At 47.3% G+C, this 16409-nt stretch overlaps 2 protein-coding genes across 3 annotated transcripts in view; one reads left to right on the plus strand and one right to left on the minus strand.

Moving 5' to 3' along the window:
• TMEM127 (transmembrane protein 127) overlaps window positions 1-622 on the minus strand; it is a 37888-nt gene extending 37266 nt beyond the window's left edge. The window contains exon 1 of the mRNA XM_086943335.1: window positions 311-622. Coding sequence (XP_086799461.1) covers window positions 311-527 — 217 coding nt within the window. The 5' untranslated portion in view covers window positions 528-622. The remainder of the gene's footprint in view (window positions 1-310) is intronic.
• A 549-nt stretch (window positions 623-1171) lies between these two features.
• Window positions 1172-16409, plus strand: part of CIAO1 (cytosolic iron-sulfur assembly component 1) — a 153396-nt gene continuing 138158 nt past the window's right edge. The window contains exon 1 of one of the 2 annotated variants that reach the window (XM_086943333.1): window positions 1172-1292. The gene's annotated coding sequence lies outside the window, so the exon portion shown is untranslated. The remainder of the gene's footprint in view (window positions 1293-16409) is intronic. The other variant, XM_086943334.1, reaches the window with a different exon arrangement.

The following is a 16409-nucleotide window of genomic DNA, read 5'->3' on the forward strand; positions in this document are numbered from 1 at the left end:
CCCCCCCCCCCCCCCCCTTCCCCTCTACCGACAATCGCCGCTTTTTCAGCTTATAAAGTAAGAGAGGGCGAGATTTGGACGCACTATAATACGATCCCCTGACACTCTTGCTTGTCACCGTGGGCAGCGCGAACGGCCACTCAAAAACGATCAAATCCGCATGCTCTAGAGCAGACCGCTGGTGGGTCACATTGGATAGCCAGATGGCCGTGCTCGAAATAGAGAGCGTCCTTTGTGCCCGCTTCTTCGAAACATTCTGTTCATAGCGCTTTGTGCCCAAGAAGCCCAAGTCCCCGCTTCACAGGCTTACCACGCAAAAGTCCTTCGTCCAGTGGCCCCAGCACATCGCTGAGCCCTAGTTCGGGTCGTCCGCATCCCCCTCCGTGCAGGCGTAGCCAGGCTGGTTCAGCGAGAGCGGTACAGAGGGCGGTGACGGAAAGAGCACCAGGCAGCGCCGAGGCCAGGCTCCGCTCAGCCTGCTTGGGAGCCCGTGGAGGGCGCCGCACAGTGGTGCCCGAGCCCTGCATAACGACCCGGAGAAAGGAACCCAACAACAGACCCAACCCAGCCGGTACTTCCGGCTTCCGAGCTCTACGGCTTGTCGTCACCGCGTGTCAGCAATTCCGTGCGCCCTGGCGTCATCGCGTTTACTTCTTCTGGTTATGCTTGCTACTGTATGTCTCGAAGTTGCTTGCCTTCACGTTTTGTTTTTCGTTTTAGCCTAGGTTCGTGGTGCTACATGACATTTTTACCTGCATCACATTAGCATTCTCACAAACCTAAATACATTAGGTTGCTGAGCTGTCTGAATGGGAGAAAATGGGAACACTCGGTTTACTTTAGCTAATTCCCTGAATAGACTCCAAATAAGGCACGGGATATGTTGTTGCTTAGCTTAGTGAAGGTTTCATTTCCACTGCTACCTTCGCTATTGTTTGTAGTGCTATAAAATACGCTCGATTCTGTACAAGTACATAGGCAATGCGGTGTATTTTAGTATTTTCATTGTACTGTACATTAAACACAATCAATCAGTATATATTATATAATGTCGATAAACAAATAATCTTCGTTTTGAGAATCATATCCATATCACTGTCCCTTTGAGATTCATCGGTTATTCTATTCTTCGTGATGTCTCTCCGTGAAGTCCATCGTCTATGTTTATACTTGTTAAAGTCTGCAGCCTCTCTACATCTTTTAGTGGGTGGGAGTGAGCTTTTTTCTTTTTAAAGTAGCTATTTCCTTCCTTCCCCATTTGAAGTTGGACCTGGAAGCAGTGAGTAGTATAGGTAGATGATCTTTCTATTTCAATCGGTCTCGAATTCATCTGAGAGGGGTGTTATTGCACAGGAGTCCCTTTAAAATATTAGACAGGTTGTTACTGCAGTGGACGACGCCAAGTCTGTACCGATAGCTCTTTCAGAGAACACGATGTTTCTTCATAGTTAACGTTATTGAAATAACGGAGAGCGACGCTCGTGGAATGCGATTAACTGAACTTGGTGGACACCACAGTGGCTTCCTCGGAGCAACTCTTAACCGCACTCAAGCCATGATTCATTACATTTGCGTTCTCTGAAAGAACGTCACCCTCTTGGGCTGGCATAAATAAACAGTGCTATATACTTTAAGGGGTATTGTGCAGAGCTCTTTGACAGATCTTTTGCCACGATGGCTTCTCTAGCCGTGCCCCCGATTTTAATTTCACTATTGAACCATAATAGATTGTCAAGCTAGTCCTCTTGTGAGAGTTGATTCAACTTTCTGTATTCATTGCATGTTTTTGTATGTGACATTATTTAGACAATGTGTATATTGTAATTGGCTCTGTGTGTAAATATAAAACAGAAGGGAATGGTCTATCAAGTGAGTTTGACACTATGGGGATATGGCACGCTCATAATTAGTAGACCAAAGTGAGGCTTGATCAACTCAGAAGACATTGTAGTACAATTGGGCACTTGAAACTTGATTCCTCTGTTTCGTTTTGGCCTTGTAACTTTGTGATGGCAAACTCTGGGCTTTTACCTGAGCATAGAAATGTTGTAAGTGTATTACTGATTTTCCGTATATAATTTAACTGTGGCACAGAGAGGAAGATTGGACGGAGTAAAAAACTATTAATGTGACCATCATTTCAAATGTGCCTTGCTTTCCCGCCATTAATTACAGCATGTTCCACTTTTACAATTTCCTATCTTATCAATTATTGATTATAGGTTCACATTCCGTGATTAGTCTATGTGTTTGGTGAAAAGGATGCCTACGTGTTTAAAGTGTTTTAAATTCCAACAAAGACCACATGACTAAATAACTTTTTTATGGCAAAAATGTGTTCATTGCACAATTTTACTTTATTTAATTTATAGCCCAATACTAGCTAGAAATGTTTTTTTTTTCCCTCTAAAGTTGCTAATACTGAAATGGAAAGAAACAAATGAATGTGTTCACAGACTAACAACTTAAATTCGTTACCATGAACTTTCTTTTCTTGTAAATTTTAATGTTGTTATTTTATTTTTCAAGAGGGGATCCAGGACAATTGTAAGATGGATTGGTTTTAGTAAGAAACCCTTAAAAGTGCCTGGTTCTGAATGTTGGTCATGCCACCGTTGGCTGTGATAGATACCCGGTTCTATGTACATACTTTAAAAAAATAACTATTTTTTAGGTCTTGGCTATTATATCCCACAGGGATTAATAGCCGGGTGTATAGTAGGCGAAACAAACTCTTGACCAAGCACGGATTACGTGCAGTTCATGTGATGCACTCGTGTGAGATGCGCGTCCACGTCAAACCCATCTGCCTCGCAGCACCAGACTTTAATGGAATGCCTCCCAAGCTGCTCCCCCGCCATGAGACTTCAAAGCAATGCGCTGAAAGGTCACCATTTGCCAGCATGCGGCTGCTAGCGCTAAGGTCACCATTTGCCAGCCTCTGCTCGTGTGTGCTTGTTATCTTCTCTTGCATAGACTGAAAGGTTCCCGGCCGAATCATTAACCAGCGCTTCTACTTCACCAATGATGCACGTTCTACACTTTGCGGGTGGTTATTTTTATTTAAACTTTTAAGGACTTCGCAAAATGTTATATTTTGTTTTTCATGCGTCCCCTGTCGTCACTCCTCGCCATTCCCCCTTGTGTTCAGGGTTCCTCCTGGTCGTCCCGACGGCGCAGCTCCCAGATGCTCCTGGCTGATATGTTTTTTTTTAGTTTATCGGCATTCCTGCCATTGTTTTAGTGATGACAACAAGCATCATGTATTTACATTCTATATTTTATTGGCACAATTTTACTGACGCAGAGACTCGAACCTGGTTATCCAGGTCAGAGGTTGCAGCTGTGGAGGTTACCCCACAGTCTCTCTCCTGATGGTTTATTTTTTCTATTGCTTGTTTTATATTATTATTTACACCAAGCACTTTGTGTGTTGCGTTTCCCTTGCTCCCCGCCTCAACCCACTTTGCTCCTTCATGTCGATCTGCCAATGTTGTCTGGTAGCTTATTAGCAGCATTCCTCTCACTGCTTTTAAAACCCCCGCTTTCTCTCGCTCCCCCACACACCCCATTGCTGCTTCATTTCACGACACCATCCTCATGTCTGTTTCTTCCCCTACTCCTCCTCCTTATCAACCAGTCCGTGGCAGCCGTGGACAGGAGTTGAACAGCAGACACTGAATATGCAGCTGTGTACCAAAGCATTAAGCTAGACAGTTTGCTTGACCTGTGAGGAATGCAGGGCGGGCTACAAATGCCATTTTGCACAGTGTGTACGCGACATGCCGGTCTCGCTAAAGATCCTCCTTAATGCATTAACCAGATAATTCTGTTCATATACTTACGAGAACGGGGTTTGTAGGTAATTAAATGTTTATTTAGAGCATCTGCCAAAGTGAAAGAATGTTATAATACCCTACTGGCATAGTTCATTAAATATGATTCATTGACTTAAATTAAACAAGCATTTACGACGCACTAAGTCTTGCATTACTGAAAGTTTCAGCTATTGGCGTTGCAAATAATAATGCTACGCCAATAGCCAACGCCAACATCCCTCAACGCCACAGCATCACTCAACACCACAGCATCACTCAGCACCACTCAACGCCACATCACCACTCAACGCCACAGCATCCCTCAACGCCACAGCATCCCTCAACGCCACAGCATCCCTCCACGCCACAGCATCCCTCAACGCCACAGCATCACTCAGCACCACTGAAGGCCACAGCATCACTCAGCACAACTGAAGGCCACAGCATCACTCAGCACCACTGAAGGCCACAGCATCACTCAGCACCACTGAAGGCCACAGCATCACTCAGCACCACTGAAGGCCACAGCATCACTCAGCACCACTGAAGGCCACAGCATCACTCAGCACCACTGAAGGCCACAGCATCACTCAGCACCACTGAAGGCCGTAGCGTCACTCGGCACCACTGAACGCCACAACATCACTGTGCAACCATTCAACAACAACTGGTTCTAATATGTTCTCTCAATGTTTCAAGCTTTATTACAAATGTCACAAAAAGATGTTAATATTTCACTTCTGTTCTTGGATTTTCATCACAATAAAATACACTTAACATAATCTTCCCAAAAGTTATTTACAAAAGTTTAAGCTATTGCCATTATAAATTGAAATAACTTTTATTTAAGTATTAATTATTAAAAAAAATAAAAGCCATTGTTATTTGTAATATTAATACATCTAAGTCATGTAACTACAACACATATTGCATTATAAATGTATAGGTGTCACGTTTGCAAAAGTTAAAACTATTGGCATTGTAAATGACAAAGCTATTAATTTAGCTATTTTCAAAACCAACACATAAATAAAAAAATTGTCATTTACAATACCAATAGCTCAAACTTTCCTAATGCAAGACCTATTGCATTGCAAATGCTTGTTTATTAAGCAGTTGTTCAGATTCACTACAGTACAGTTCGAAGGATTAACTAACACCATAGCCCCTCGCCGGGAGCCTGTGCACATTTCGCCTCAACATTGATCACCCTCGCCCATGTACATGTACATGTACAGTGCGTATCTCGCCGTCTGTACCAACTGATGCATTCAACAACGGGCTGCTTTGCACCCTCCCTTCATATCCACCCAGCCCCTCCCCAGATCCTTTGCATTGTATCCATGCCCCAAATCTTATAAAATTTAAGGGTATCCCTAACCTTGATAGACCCTGCATTCCATCGTCTGGCACCAGTCAAGGTTATTTTCCCATTCCTGGACTGTTGGGCGTCTGCTAGCTCCCACAATCCGGCCAAATTTCGCTTTGCTACCCCAGCGTCTAAGACCAGCCAGAGTGTATGGTACTTGGGCAATTTCCCTTCCTAAGTGATACCCAGGAGGAGCCTTTTGGCCTCCATTGGGACTGTAAGTCCTATAACCGTAGCCATCAATGTCGAGACTTCCCTAAAAAGCGGGTGATCAATGGTACCTGGAGCGCCACACCCCTGGGTTCATTGAGCCAAATCGCATCTCCCCATCCTGTGTAGTCTGGAGTGGGAGAAGTAAGATCTGTGTAATATGCAGAGCTGTAATCATGACCAACATGAACCGACCGATGACTCTGTTAGAAGTATTGGAGTGCCAGGAACCACATAGGTTGGTGGGTGAGGGTTCTTCTTAAAAACCTATTTGGTGTCATGCTTCATCATCAGATTCCCTGCTGGGCTGCCGAATGCAACCCAGCTGTGCTTCAACGCCTAACGTACAGCGGAGCAGTTTTTTTTCTTTTTCGTGTGATGTGTCCTCAAAAGGTGGTGAAGTTAAAAATGCCTCTGGGACTTCTTGCTGACAACATTTTTATTCCCAACGGCCAAGAACATAGTTATAAGAAAAAAGGGGGATAAAGTGAAAAGAGACAATTGGTCTTCGTTATCCCTCACATACTGGTTGACATGTTTCAGCCTCGTCAACAATAGTGAGACTTTTTCAGGACCATACAGTTTGAAAATGTGCTCTGGCAAAAATAAGCCACGTATATTTATTTCAGCACACGCACTAAGGTGTGGTTAAAACCTGTAAGAAAACGCACAGCAAAAAGGACATACACAACATATAAAGAAACATAATTGAGATTGCTACATTATTGTTTAGATATCCTTTGTTCGTCGTGCACTTGTCTATTCGTGTGCACCCGTGAGTCGTTTATAAGGATTCTTTTCACATATACAGTCAGTCATACAAAAGACATGCAACATGAACATAGCGTATGCAAAATCATGCATGGTGGTTCGGTGCAGGCATGCATATCTTGCATTTGTTGTGCTTCTTTAGCTTGTCAGATCACATGTCTATGTGATCGCAGCATAATTCGTTTGTGCTTAAAGTATGGATAATGAATGGCCATTCCATGGTGAGATACTGTTATTAATCTAAAAAATATCGACCAAGGTGCGGAATTGAGGCAGGGATTATCTTATTGTAAGCGTATGTGTACCTGCCAACCCGCGAAATTAAAAACATAATGTCACAAGAATTGAAAAAGGCATAATTACACTACCTACGTGTTTACGGTAGCTGTATTAGATCCTGGAAGGGGTGGACTCCTGTAGTCAAACACTGTAGAAAAGACAATAGTAGCATCTTAAGTTAGTAAGGGCACTTGGTATCGTGTAAAAAGGCAACTGAGTGGCGCCAGAGTTGGGCTTTAATCTGCAGAGGGAACTTACTTCGTCAAGGCTGACTGCCCGCCTGTCTCGCCTATTCCGGTCTTCTTTGGATCTCGCAGATACCAGAGGCCCGTATTCTGCTTTTAAAGATGGCTTCCTGGCAGTAGCCTGGGGCCTGGCTGCGTTCGGGGATGTAACTGTGTCATTACAACCTATGTGGTTCCTGGCACTCCAATACTTCTAAGGAAGTCATCCTTGTTGAAGGATTCACTAGTGGATCCGTCCATGTTGTTCTTGTTACTACTAGTCAGCGGACAGGGACGTACACCGTTTGCCTTCCTCGCTCTCTTTTGTTTTTTCGCTTATGCAGAGCTGCACCAGGTGGAATTGGGATCTAGTGGCTATCTCCCTGGAGCGCTGGAGGGCCACCCCCTAATCCTCATCCTCCATGGGTCTCATGTCTCTCCCCCATGCCTCTCGTAGTAGGCATAGAACATCGGGTGAATTACTCCTTATTTTCTTGTATATTAGTGTTACTGCCTTAGTCTGCATGGGATCAAGAAGCAGCAGATCCTCCATAGGCGAGTAATCTAGCAGCTGCTCCCCCTCGGGCAGGTGGCACCTCAGTACATGTCTCAGCTGCAAGCATCTGAACATCTCCCTCTGCTCCAGAACATATTCTGTCTGGAGCTCAGTGAAGGGAAGCATCGAACCCCATCTCCAGATGTCTCCCAGCTTGTCCACCCCTATTAGATCCCATTTTATTTGATTTCGCAGTTATTTCACCTCCCCTAAGCCTTCGCTGTCCCACAGCGGGGTTTTGGCTTTCAGTTTCGTACCCAATCCCAGCGGGTGGTTGGTCGCTCGCCAGACCTGCACCATTGCCCCGGTGTGAAACGGAAGTGTGTCACTCTTTCCCTTTCCATATACAAGGGCCGGGTACCCCCGGTCACCCTTGCCCTGTGATCTACTCTATATGCCGGTTCATCCCTTTCTCCAAACACCCACTCATTTACCACCACCAACTGGGCAGCCCATTAGTATGTTCGGAGGTCCGAGATTGCCAGGCTTTCATCAAAGACCACACGCTGGAGTTTCGCAAGGGATAGGCGCGGGCTACCCCCGTCCCAGAGTAGCATCCTCAAAGCACTATTAACCTCGGTGAAGAAGACATCAGGAACCCTATTAAGGATGTTTTGCAGTATGTATAACATGTGGGGGAGGGTCATCATTTTAAAGAGCACCTCTCTACCCATTAGGGAAACCGGCAATGCTTGCCAGTGGGTCACATCTGCTTGGGAACGTTCTAATTGAGAAAGTAAGTTGTGTTGTAGGAATTCCCTCTCATCTTGGTCACGTGGACTCTGAGGTAGTGTAATCCCCGCTTTTCCACCGGAGCAGGGTAGCGAGGTAGAAAGGTCAAGTTCCCCCCCCCATACCCGAAAGAGGGAAAATCAGGGCCTTATCCTAATTAATTTGGTAGCCGAGTAACTTCCGAAAAGATAAAAAAAGTGAAGAATCCTCGGGATATAGAAGCAGGGCCTTGTCACGTAAAGCCAAATATCGTTTGCATAGAAAGAGATCTTTTCCAACCATTCACCCCATTTCCTGGAACCAAGTCTTGTGCACACGTTTGAGAATAGTGGGTTTTAGTGTAAAATCCAAAGTTAAATAACTTTTCTTGCTGAAATTACGAAGGTTGACATCAGAAGTGTCTTAAATGGGGATTTATATATAAATCCAGTGTTAGAAGGAGACCTCAGGGGAGGGCAGGAGGTGTACCTGACCACCCTGGGACCCACCTCCCTAGTTACCAAGACGAGCGCTGGCGGGAGACTTCTCAGGGGGAGAGTCTCGAACTTAGGATCGTACACACTGCACACGCACCACACGACAAGGAGACAATACTGTGAGAAGTTGGCCTGATATGCAGTGCTCACTATTCTAGTGATCACTATGTATCATTCCAAACGACCCTTATTGATGATTGGTTGTAAGTCAACCTTATAGACCAGCTATCCTAGTAGCATGGACAAGAGCAGTCTTTAGGCTAAACTCTAGAGGGCGTGTTAAGCTAGCTGTTATACCATCACATATACCCCTTGAACACCAAGTGAAAGGACACCACACAAGTTGTTATGAAAATAAAAAAAGGATATTTATTTATAACAAGTCTACCCTGATCTCTTTGAGTCAGGGAGCTAAGCACACAACAAAACTCTTAAGAAAATACTTTAAGTTGCACAATTTACACAAATGCCCGAGGGGCACGAAAAACCATATACTACAAAAGTGGAATGCGAAATACTAGCAGGTAAGTAACAAGATCCAGAGGCTTTAGGATCGCTAGGACTACACTACTGAACCTTCAGGTTAGGAGCAGGAGGCCTAGGGAGATCGGGTGCAGAGTGTGCACTCTCACGCGGGATGCGGGACAAAGTCTATGGATACTAGTATCTCGTAAAGTTACAGTTATCGGACAAATCCGACTAGTTAGGCTGAAAACGAAAAAGGATCTGGACACTTAGATAGTGAACCTATGTTGGAGCACCGAAATGCTCAGGTTACCTAGCCCAGGCGCTGCGGCTGCATAGGGTTCCAAAGACGTCGGGAATCCTCGTTACAGTCTATTGAGCCTGAAAGAAGAAGTTGCTGGCAGGCGACCAGTGATGAAGTTCGATGTGATCCAAGCCTGGATCGGTGATGGAGACGACCTGAAAGCAGAGGGGACTCAGTTCTTAATCACTAGCCAGTGATTAGGTGGGCACCAGGATGGCACCGGATGAAGTCACCTCGACCAGGTGAGTGGGCGACGCTGGGCTCTGCAGTCTCTCGGACCATGATGCGTTGTCGGCGACCAGGATGGAGGTGCGAGCTGTCCCACGAAGGTATCTGCTGTCGGCGATGCTGGACCCAGGATTGGGGCAACAAACCTTGGCAAAGTCAAGCCCACGCGGTGGACTCAAAATGGCGTCTGGAGTGGACCAGGAGGGTCCGGGGTGCTCCTCTTTTGGAGGGGAGCAAGGGCCAGTCTGGAACAACCAGACCAGCAATGGAAGTGTCGTGGTTTGTCGTCAGGAGGGCTACAAGCCAGCAGGCAAGTGGCCGGACAACGCGGTGAGCAGCAAAGAGCAGAAGGGCCCCACGCAGATCTCGTGGATGCTGGGGGGCTGGACTTCGGTGCTGGAGCTGCTCAGGGTTAGGGCTTCTCAAACCCCAAAGCACTCACTCGAGGATCCCTCGGTGGTTGTGCTGGATAAGCGTCGTGCAGTTTTGAAGATGGCCGGTCCCTTCAGGTCTCGTCACACCCACGAATCTCAGCTGGGCTGATGATGTAGGTAGAGGTCAGAGGTGCCAGGGAATCCGGGTCTCGTCGAGCTGGGCAGTCTTGATCCGGAGGATGGACTTGAAGCAAACCGCATGCGCTTAGATGGTGCCCGCTGGTGCAGGGTGGCTACTCCTTAGCCACAAGGGAGAGTCTTCAGAAATGTTCAAGAGTTCTTTCGTGGAAAGTAGTCAAGATTCAGAATTATCTAATTTGGGAAGGGGGCCCGCTCCTACCTTTTATACTAAAGAAAGGGGCTGGCACGCGACTAGGTCCTGCACATGGGTGGGACCAGGAAGGGGGGTGGTTACACCCCTCTCCCTTGTCCGGACTTTCCCCAGCTCAGGGGCTGGTGTGCCCCTGGAACTGGTTCAAGCCGGCATATGCACAGTGAGCACCGGGGTGCCACTTGCAGTCACCTTCCTCTCAGCCCTTCCTACCTGGGATACACAAAACCCTGTCTGGGATGGTGCTAGCACCGCCCCTGACAGGAAACCCTTTGTCCAAGCTCTCCTCGCTGGAAGGACTCCCAGCAGCAGGAGGTCAGACTTGTGTCTGTGGTGGCAGCATCCATTTTGTGGAGCTGAGGCTGTGTTAAGCTTTAACCGGGTTTCCCAGTTACATACATGTCGTGTCCCTCTAGAAGGGTGGAATGCTAACCCCGTCGCCAGAATTGGCGAGGGGTTAGTATTCCAATTCGTATGACACCTTACTCGACATGTTTTGATAAAGCGATACCAAAGATAGCAAATAACCGCGAGGATTATACTGCACTTAAGAGTATATGGTACGCGTTATCTTGGAACAGCTGTTAGGACTTGGTTCCGCAAGCTGCAAACTGGCTCATCTCATGCCAGAGCACCATCTCACATAATTCCAAGCACTCTGCCATCAGGATTGATAAGGCCTGCCATAGGAGTGACTGATAGGAATACATGTGTCCATTTTAGAGTTAGATATAGGAATACTATATCTAAAGCAAAGGGTGATTACACCACCTTGCCCCAGCTGTCGTGCAGCCAGTTGTGTCAGATTTGGATGGCCAGCCAGGGGTGGCATAATACATGCTGCAGCCCCTGGTAGGCCCTGTTTGCACCTATGCCCTGGGTACCTAAGGTACACTGTACAGGGACTGATAAGGCGACTCAGTATCCAATTAGATATGTACCTAAGGTACATGGAATCCATTTTACAGAGAGAGCAGTAGGCCTGGGGCCCTGAATAGCAGGGTCCCAGGTCAACTAAGTCAAAAAACCAGCAAAACACCAGGCAAAAAGTTGGGGCTAACCATAGTCAGATATCCACCTTCCTACATATACACCGTAGCTTCTTAAGAACGTTTCTTTATCTCGTGATTCAAGGGATCTTTATGATCGGCAAAGGCAGGTGGTTACAAATAGAGTAAGGTTCAAAGAGTCTCGGTTAGGGTAGGGGTAGCGGGACAGTCTTTCGGGATCAGTGTCACTATCGGTGCGTATCCGGCGCACAGCTCTCAATCCTCGAGCCGGGGGATACGAGGCGATCTTTGGGGTCCAGCCGGACCCGGAGAGTCAGGGAGCCGCGAGCCACTCAGCAGGGCTCAAGCAAGATGTCGGAGGTCTTACGATCTTCGGGGGAGCCGCGAGTCACTCAGCAGGGCTCAAGCAAGATGTCGGAGGTCTTACGATCTTCAGTGGAGCCGCGAGTCACTCAGCAGGGCTCAGGTGTTTCCAGGTTGCAAGGGAGCCGCGAGTCTCTCAGCAGGGCTCAGGTGGTTCCAGCAGAAGTCCTTCTCTGCCAAGCGAGCTGCGACCACGTCAGCAGGGCTCTCGTCGTTCCAGAATCGAATCTCTCGATAGTCCCGGAGCATCCCCACTTATAGGACTGCTCCTCTTTGATCTCCGGAGTTCTGGTCTGCAGGGGTCTTAGCACCTGGGGGCCGCTTGTTGGGGTTTCCTGCCACGCGGCTCTTTGATCCATTCATGTCAGGTTGTAAAGGGGGGTCAGGAATGGACTGGACACGGTGTCTTGGTAACGAGGGTTTTATTTTAACATAAAGTTTCTTTTTGCGAAAAGTTAGTCTGTCTTTTGCAAAACCGGCAGGATCCGTGGTGCTGACTGTGGAGGGGTGTTCTTTCCTCTAGAGCGTCTCGGGTCAGGATAGCGCTTCTTCCAGAGGGACCTCTCGCAACAGATATACCGGAAATAAAACACAGAAAAGGACCAATTACTGCCACGTCCTATACTTTTCCTTTCCGGGGTACCAGGGAGTGAGGGACACCTTCAAGTGTTTCAAACGTTTACCGAGGCTAAGTGACAGGCGTGAGGGAGGGTATTTTAACGGGGAAGGGTAGTGCAGGATACTAAGGGGTTGAGAGGCTTTTTACCGTGGGTGAATGTCCCCGCCGTCCCACCCAGTTCGAGATTCTATCCCGTACCTGTCGTAGCCACACTCCTCCCTCGGGAGTGTGGCACGGCGCTGCGCGGTCTCGTTGGCCTCCTGGCACGTCTTCTTCGGACAGGGCCTCTCCTCTCCCAGCCTCGTCTGCTTCTCGTCCTGGCGTGGCGTTCTCCTCGTCTCTCCGGCGTTCTTCCTCCTCGGGTTCCTCTCCGCTGCTTCCTCCCCTGTAGGTGACGTCACACGCCGACCTCCAAGGTTCCGGGGCTTTATCCAATGCGATGAAGGATACGTCACGATGGGCAGTCCCGGCGTCCTGTTCCGTCGGCCAGTTAAAGGGGCCGTGTTGTATTTCTTGCGACGGGGTTCCCCAAGCAAACGGCTCGTCCTTTTTTGCTCAAACGCCGACTAGAAGCACATCTGTGCCATTCTGAAAAGTTGAGTTGCATGAGCCTTCGTTTCCGTGCTGCTGCTCCTCTAGCAGAGGAACCCAGCAGAGCCCACCAGGAAACTTCTCTGCCGCCGCCCTTACTGTTAGACAATGTCCCGGTCACCTCGTTACACACCTCCCCCCCTGGATTCTCCCGATCGGGGAGAAGGGGTGTTCTAGACAAAAAGTCCGCATTAGCGTTGTCCCTCCCCTTGCGGTGTTTAATGACAAAAGAGAAGGGTTGCAAAAACAAGGACCACCTGAGGACCCTGGGATTGAGGGAGATGTTCCTTTGCATCCATTGCAAGGGAGCATGGTCGGTATAGAGTACAAATGGCCGGCCTTCCAGATAATACCTGTTTATCTACAGCCCACCTAATAGCCAAACATTCCCGTTCAATGGTAGGGTACTTCCTTTCTCTGGGGTGCAACTTGCGGCTTAGGAACAGTACAGGGTGTTCGGTACCGTCCTCCCCTTCCTGGGACAACACAGCACCAATCCCTACCTCAGAGGCATCGGTAGCCAGGGAAAACTCTTTGTTGTAGTCAGGTGATATCAACACTGGATTTGTAGTGATAGCTCTTTTTAGGGCCTCAAACGCCTCCCTAGCCTCCTTTGATGGTTGAGTCAACTGAGAGGGTTTGGAAGCTTTGCTGAGTAGGTCTGTCAAGGGACTGGCTTTAGCAGCAAAGTTCTCTATAAAGCGTCTGTAGTATCCTATGAGGCCTAGGAAACCCCTCAAGTCTCTTTTGGTGGATGGGAAAGGGGTCTGCATAATAGCCTTGATTTTCTCTTCTTGTGGAGCTATGACCCCCTCTCCTAGTAGAAAACCTAAGTACTTCACCCTGGGAAACGCGGCTCTTGATTTTTTTGCGTTAACATGCAAACCTGCGTTTTTGAGGGCTTGTAGGACGTTTTGTACATGTCTCAAATGTTCTTCCCAGGTCTTACTGAATATTACAATGTCGTCTAGATAGACGCAACAATACTGATTCAGGTCAGAGAGGACTCGGTTCATTAACCTTTGGAAGGTGGCAGGCGCCCCATGTAAGCCAAAGGGTAGTACATTGAATTCGTAGAGTCCTTCCTCTGTAGAAAAGGCTGTCTTTTTCCTGTCCTCCTCTCTCAGGGGCACTTGCCAGTAACCTTTTGTGAGGTCTAGCGTGGTTATAAACTTTGCTTCTCCAATCCTTTCAACTAACTCGTCCACTCGTGGTATAGGATAGGCATCAAAGGCCGATATGGCATTCAAAGCCCTAAAATCCATACAAAAACGAGTGGATCCATCTGGTTTTGGTATCATCACTATAGGAGATGACCAGTTACTGTGAGAGGGCCTGATGACTCCCAACTTGAGCATTTCTTTGACTTCTCTTTTTACATCCTCTCGCCTAGCGGCCGGAATCCTATAAGGACGTTGTTTGACTATCTTTCCTTCCTCTGTCTGAATGTGGTGTTCTGTCAGATGAGTTAGGCCAGGGGTATCCGAGAATATGGGAGAAAAGGGCCTGAGAGTCTGTAACAAACCCTCTTTCTCTTGTGTCGTTAACTCTGGGTTGACTGGTAACTGCTCTATAGTACTTTGTGAATCACAAATCGGTAAACCAAAATGGGCTGCTTTAGGAGGGGGTCCAATCCATTTTTTTTAGCAGGTTTATGTGAAAGGTTTGGGTTCTGGAGGGAGATAATTGGATTCTGTAGGTGGTTTGTCCTATTGTGTCTATTACGGGGTATGGTCCTAACCACTCGCTTTTAAACTTCTGTGTAGAAGAGGGAAGCAAAACCAACACCCAATCTCCCTTGTCAAGAGTGAGCCACCTTTTCCCCTTATCGTAATAGAACTTCTGTTTTCGTTGCCTTTGTTCTGCATGGGAATATGCCAAATCCCTGAGTTTTCCCAACTTGGATTGTAGTTGTTGGGTATATTCTAGGAGAGATCTTTGTTCCTCAAAGCCTTCCTGTTCCCAGGCTTCTTTGGTTATCTCAAGGAGGGACCTGGGTTGCCTACCGTACAATAACTCAAAGGAGGAACATCCCAAACTACTCTGTACTTGTGCCCTCAACACGTACAGGGCTAGGGGTAGAAGTTTGTCCCAATCCTTGCTTTCTACAGTTAGCATCTTCTTCAAGGTTGTTTTCAATGATCTGTTATACCTCTCCACGAGGCCATCCGTCTGAGGATGATATGCTGAGGTTTTAATTTGATGTACATCTAGCAGTTTACATACTTCCCTCATTAACTTTGATACAAAAGGGGTACCTTGATCTGTAAGGATCTCTTTTGGGAATCTTACTCTCGCGAACAACTCAACCATTTTGTCCGCTATGTTCTTGGTAGTGGGGGCCTTTAATGCAAAAGCCTCAGGAAACCTAGTATGATAATCCACTATGACCAGGGCATATGTATGTCCGCTGGAAGACCGGGGTAAGGGTCCGATAAGATCCATCCCAACTCTTTCAATCGGTTTCCCTATGAGAGGCATAGGTTGCATTGGGACAGCTTGGGGACGTGTCAAGTTTTTCTTTTGACAGATTGCACATTTCTTGCAATATAATTCCGCCTCTTTGTAAAGGCCTGGCCAAAAGAAATGTCGTACGATGTTCTGGGTGGTTTTTTCTGCCCCCGAATGACCTGCTGTGAGATGTGAGTGGGCGTAATAAAGGATCTGTTCCCGAAAGGCAGATGGCACTACTAACTGAAGGTCATCCCCTGCCTTTCCTTCTCTGTACAGTAAATCCTTTTGGATTATGAATCTGGAATACGTCGGGGAAGTGAGAGTTTGTGCAACATGTGCGGCTTCCCAAGCATTCAGCAGTGTGGAGTCGTTAGCCTGTGCAAATCTAAAATTCCTATCCAGTACCCATGGTTCCTTTACTAGGTAAGCGGTGGCTGTTTTGTCCTGAGCTGATAATTTATCTTGGAAGAGGGACATAAAGTCGGGGTTATCAACGCCCAAAATGATGTCTTCCGGCAGGGTTGATATAACCCCAACTTTGATTTGCACTGGGGGTCTATTCTGAGGTTCAATGACCAACTGGGCTACAGGATAAGGTCGCACGTCACCATGGACGCACCTTATGTGCACTTGTTCATTAGGAATAATCTGTGTGGGTCGAACCAATTTCTCCTGTACTACAGATTGTCGGCACCCTGAGTCTAACAACCCCCGTATATTTGTATCATTAATCCGGATACGTACATAGAATGAGGGACCCATTTCTGCGGAGTACATGACAGCTCGGGGTATGTAGCCAACCTCCATTGGTTCTTCGGTCGGTTTTCTTTTTGGACACATCCGAGCGATGTGTCCCCACTCCCCGCAGTCAAAGCACTGGGGTCCTTTAAACGGTACGTTATCCACCCTCAACGGTTTGTGCCTGACAGGAGGTGGTAGCTCCGGTTTCTTTTTGTCACTTCTCAAGGTTACTGGTGGCTTGCTGTTTTTTTCAGAGTCCCAAGCAAAAGTTCTGGGTTGGGCTCGTGCATAATTGGTAGCCATTTCGATAGCTTGGGCTACGGTTAAACCAGAGTGTTGGCGTAGCCATCTTTGAGTACCGTAAGGCAACGCCTCCATGAATTGTTCTAAGACTATGCTGTCCATAACATCCTCTTTACTTCTTTGGCCGGGCT

The sequence above is a fragment of the Lissotriton vulgaris genome, chromosome 11, assembly GCF_964263255.1.
Source record: "Lissotriton vulgaris chromosome 11, aLisVul1.2, whole genome shotgun sequence".
Lineage (NCBI taxonomy): Eukaryota > Metazoa > Chordata > Amphibia > Caudata > Salamandridae > Lissotriton > Lissotriton vulgaris.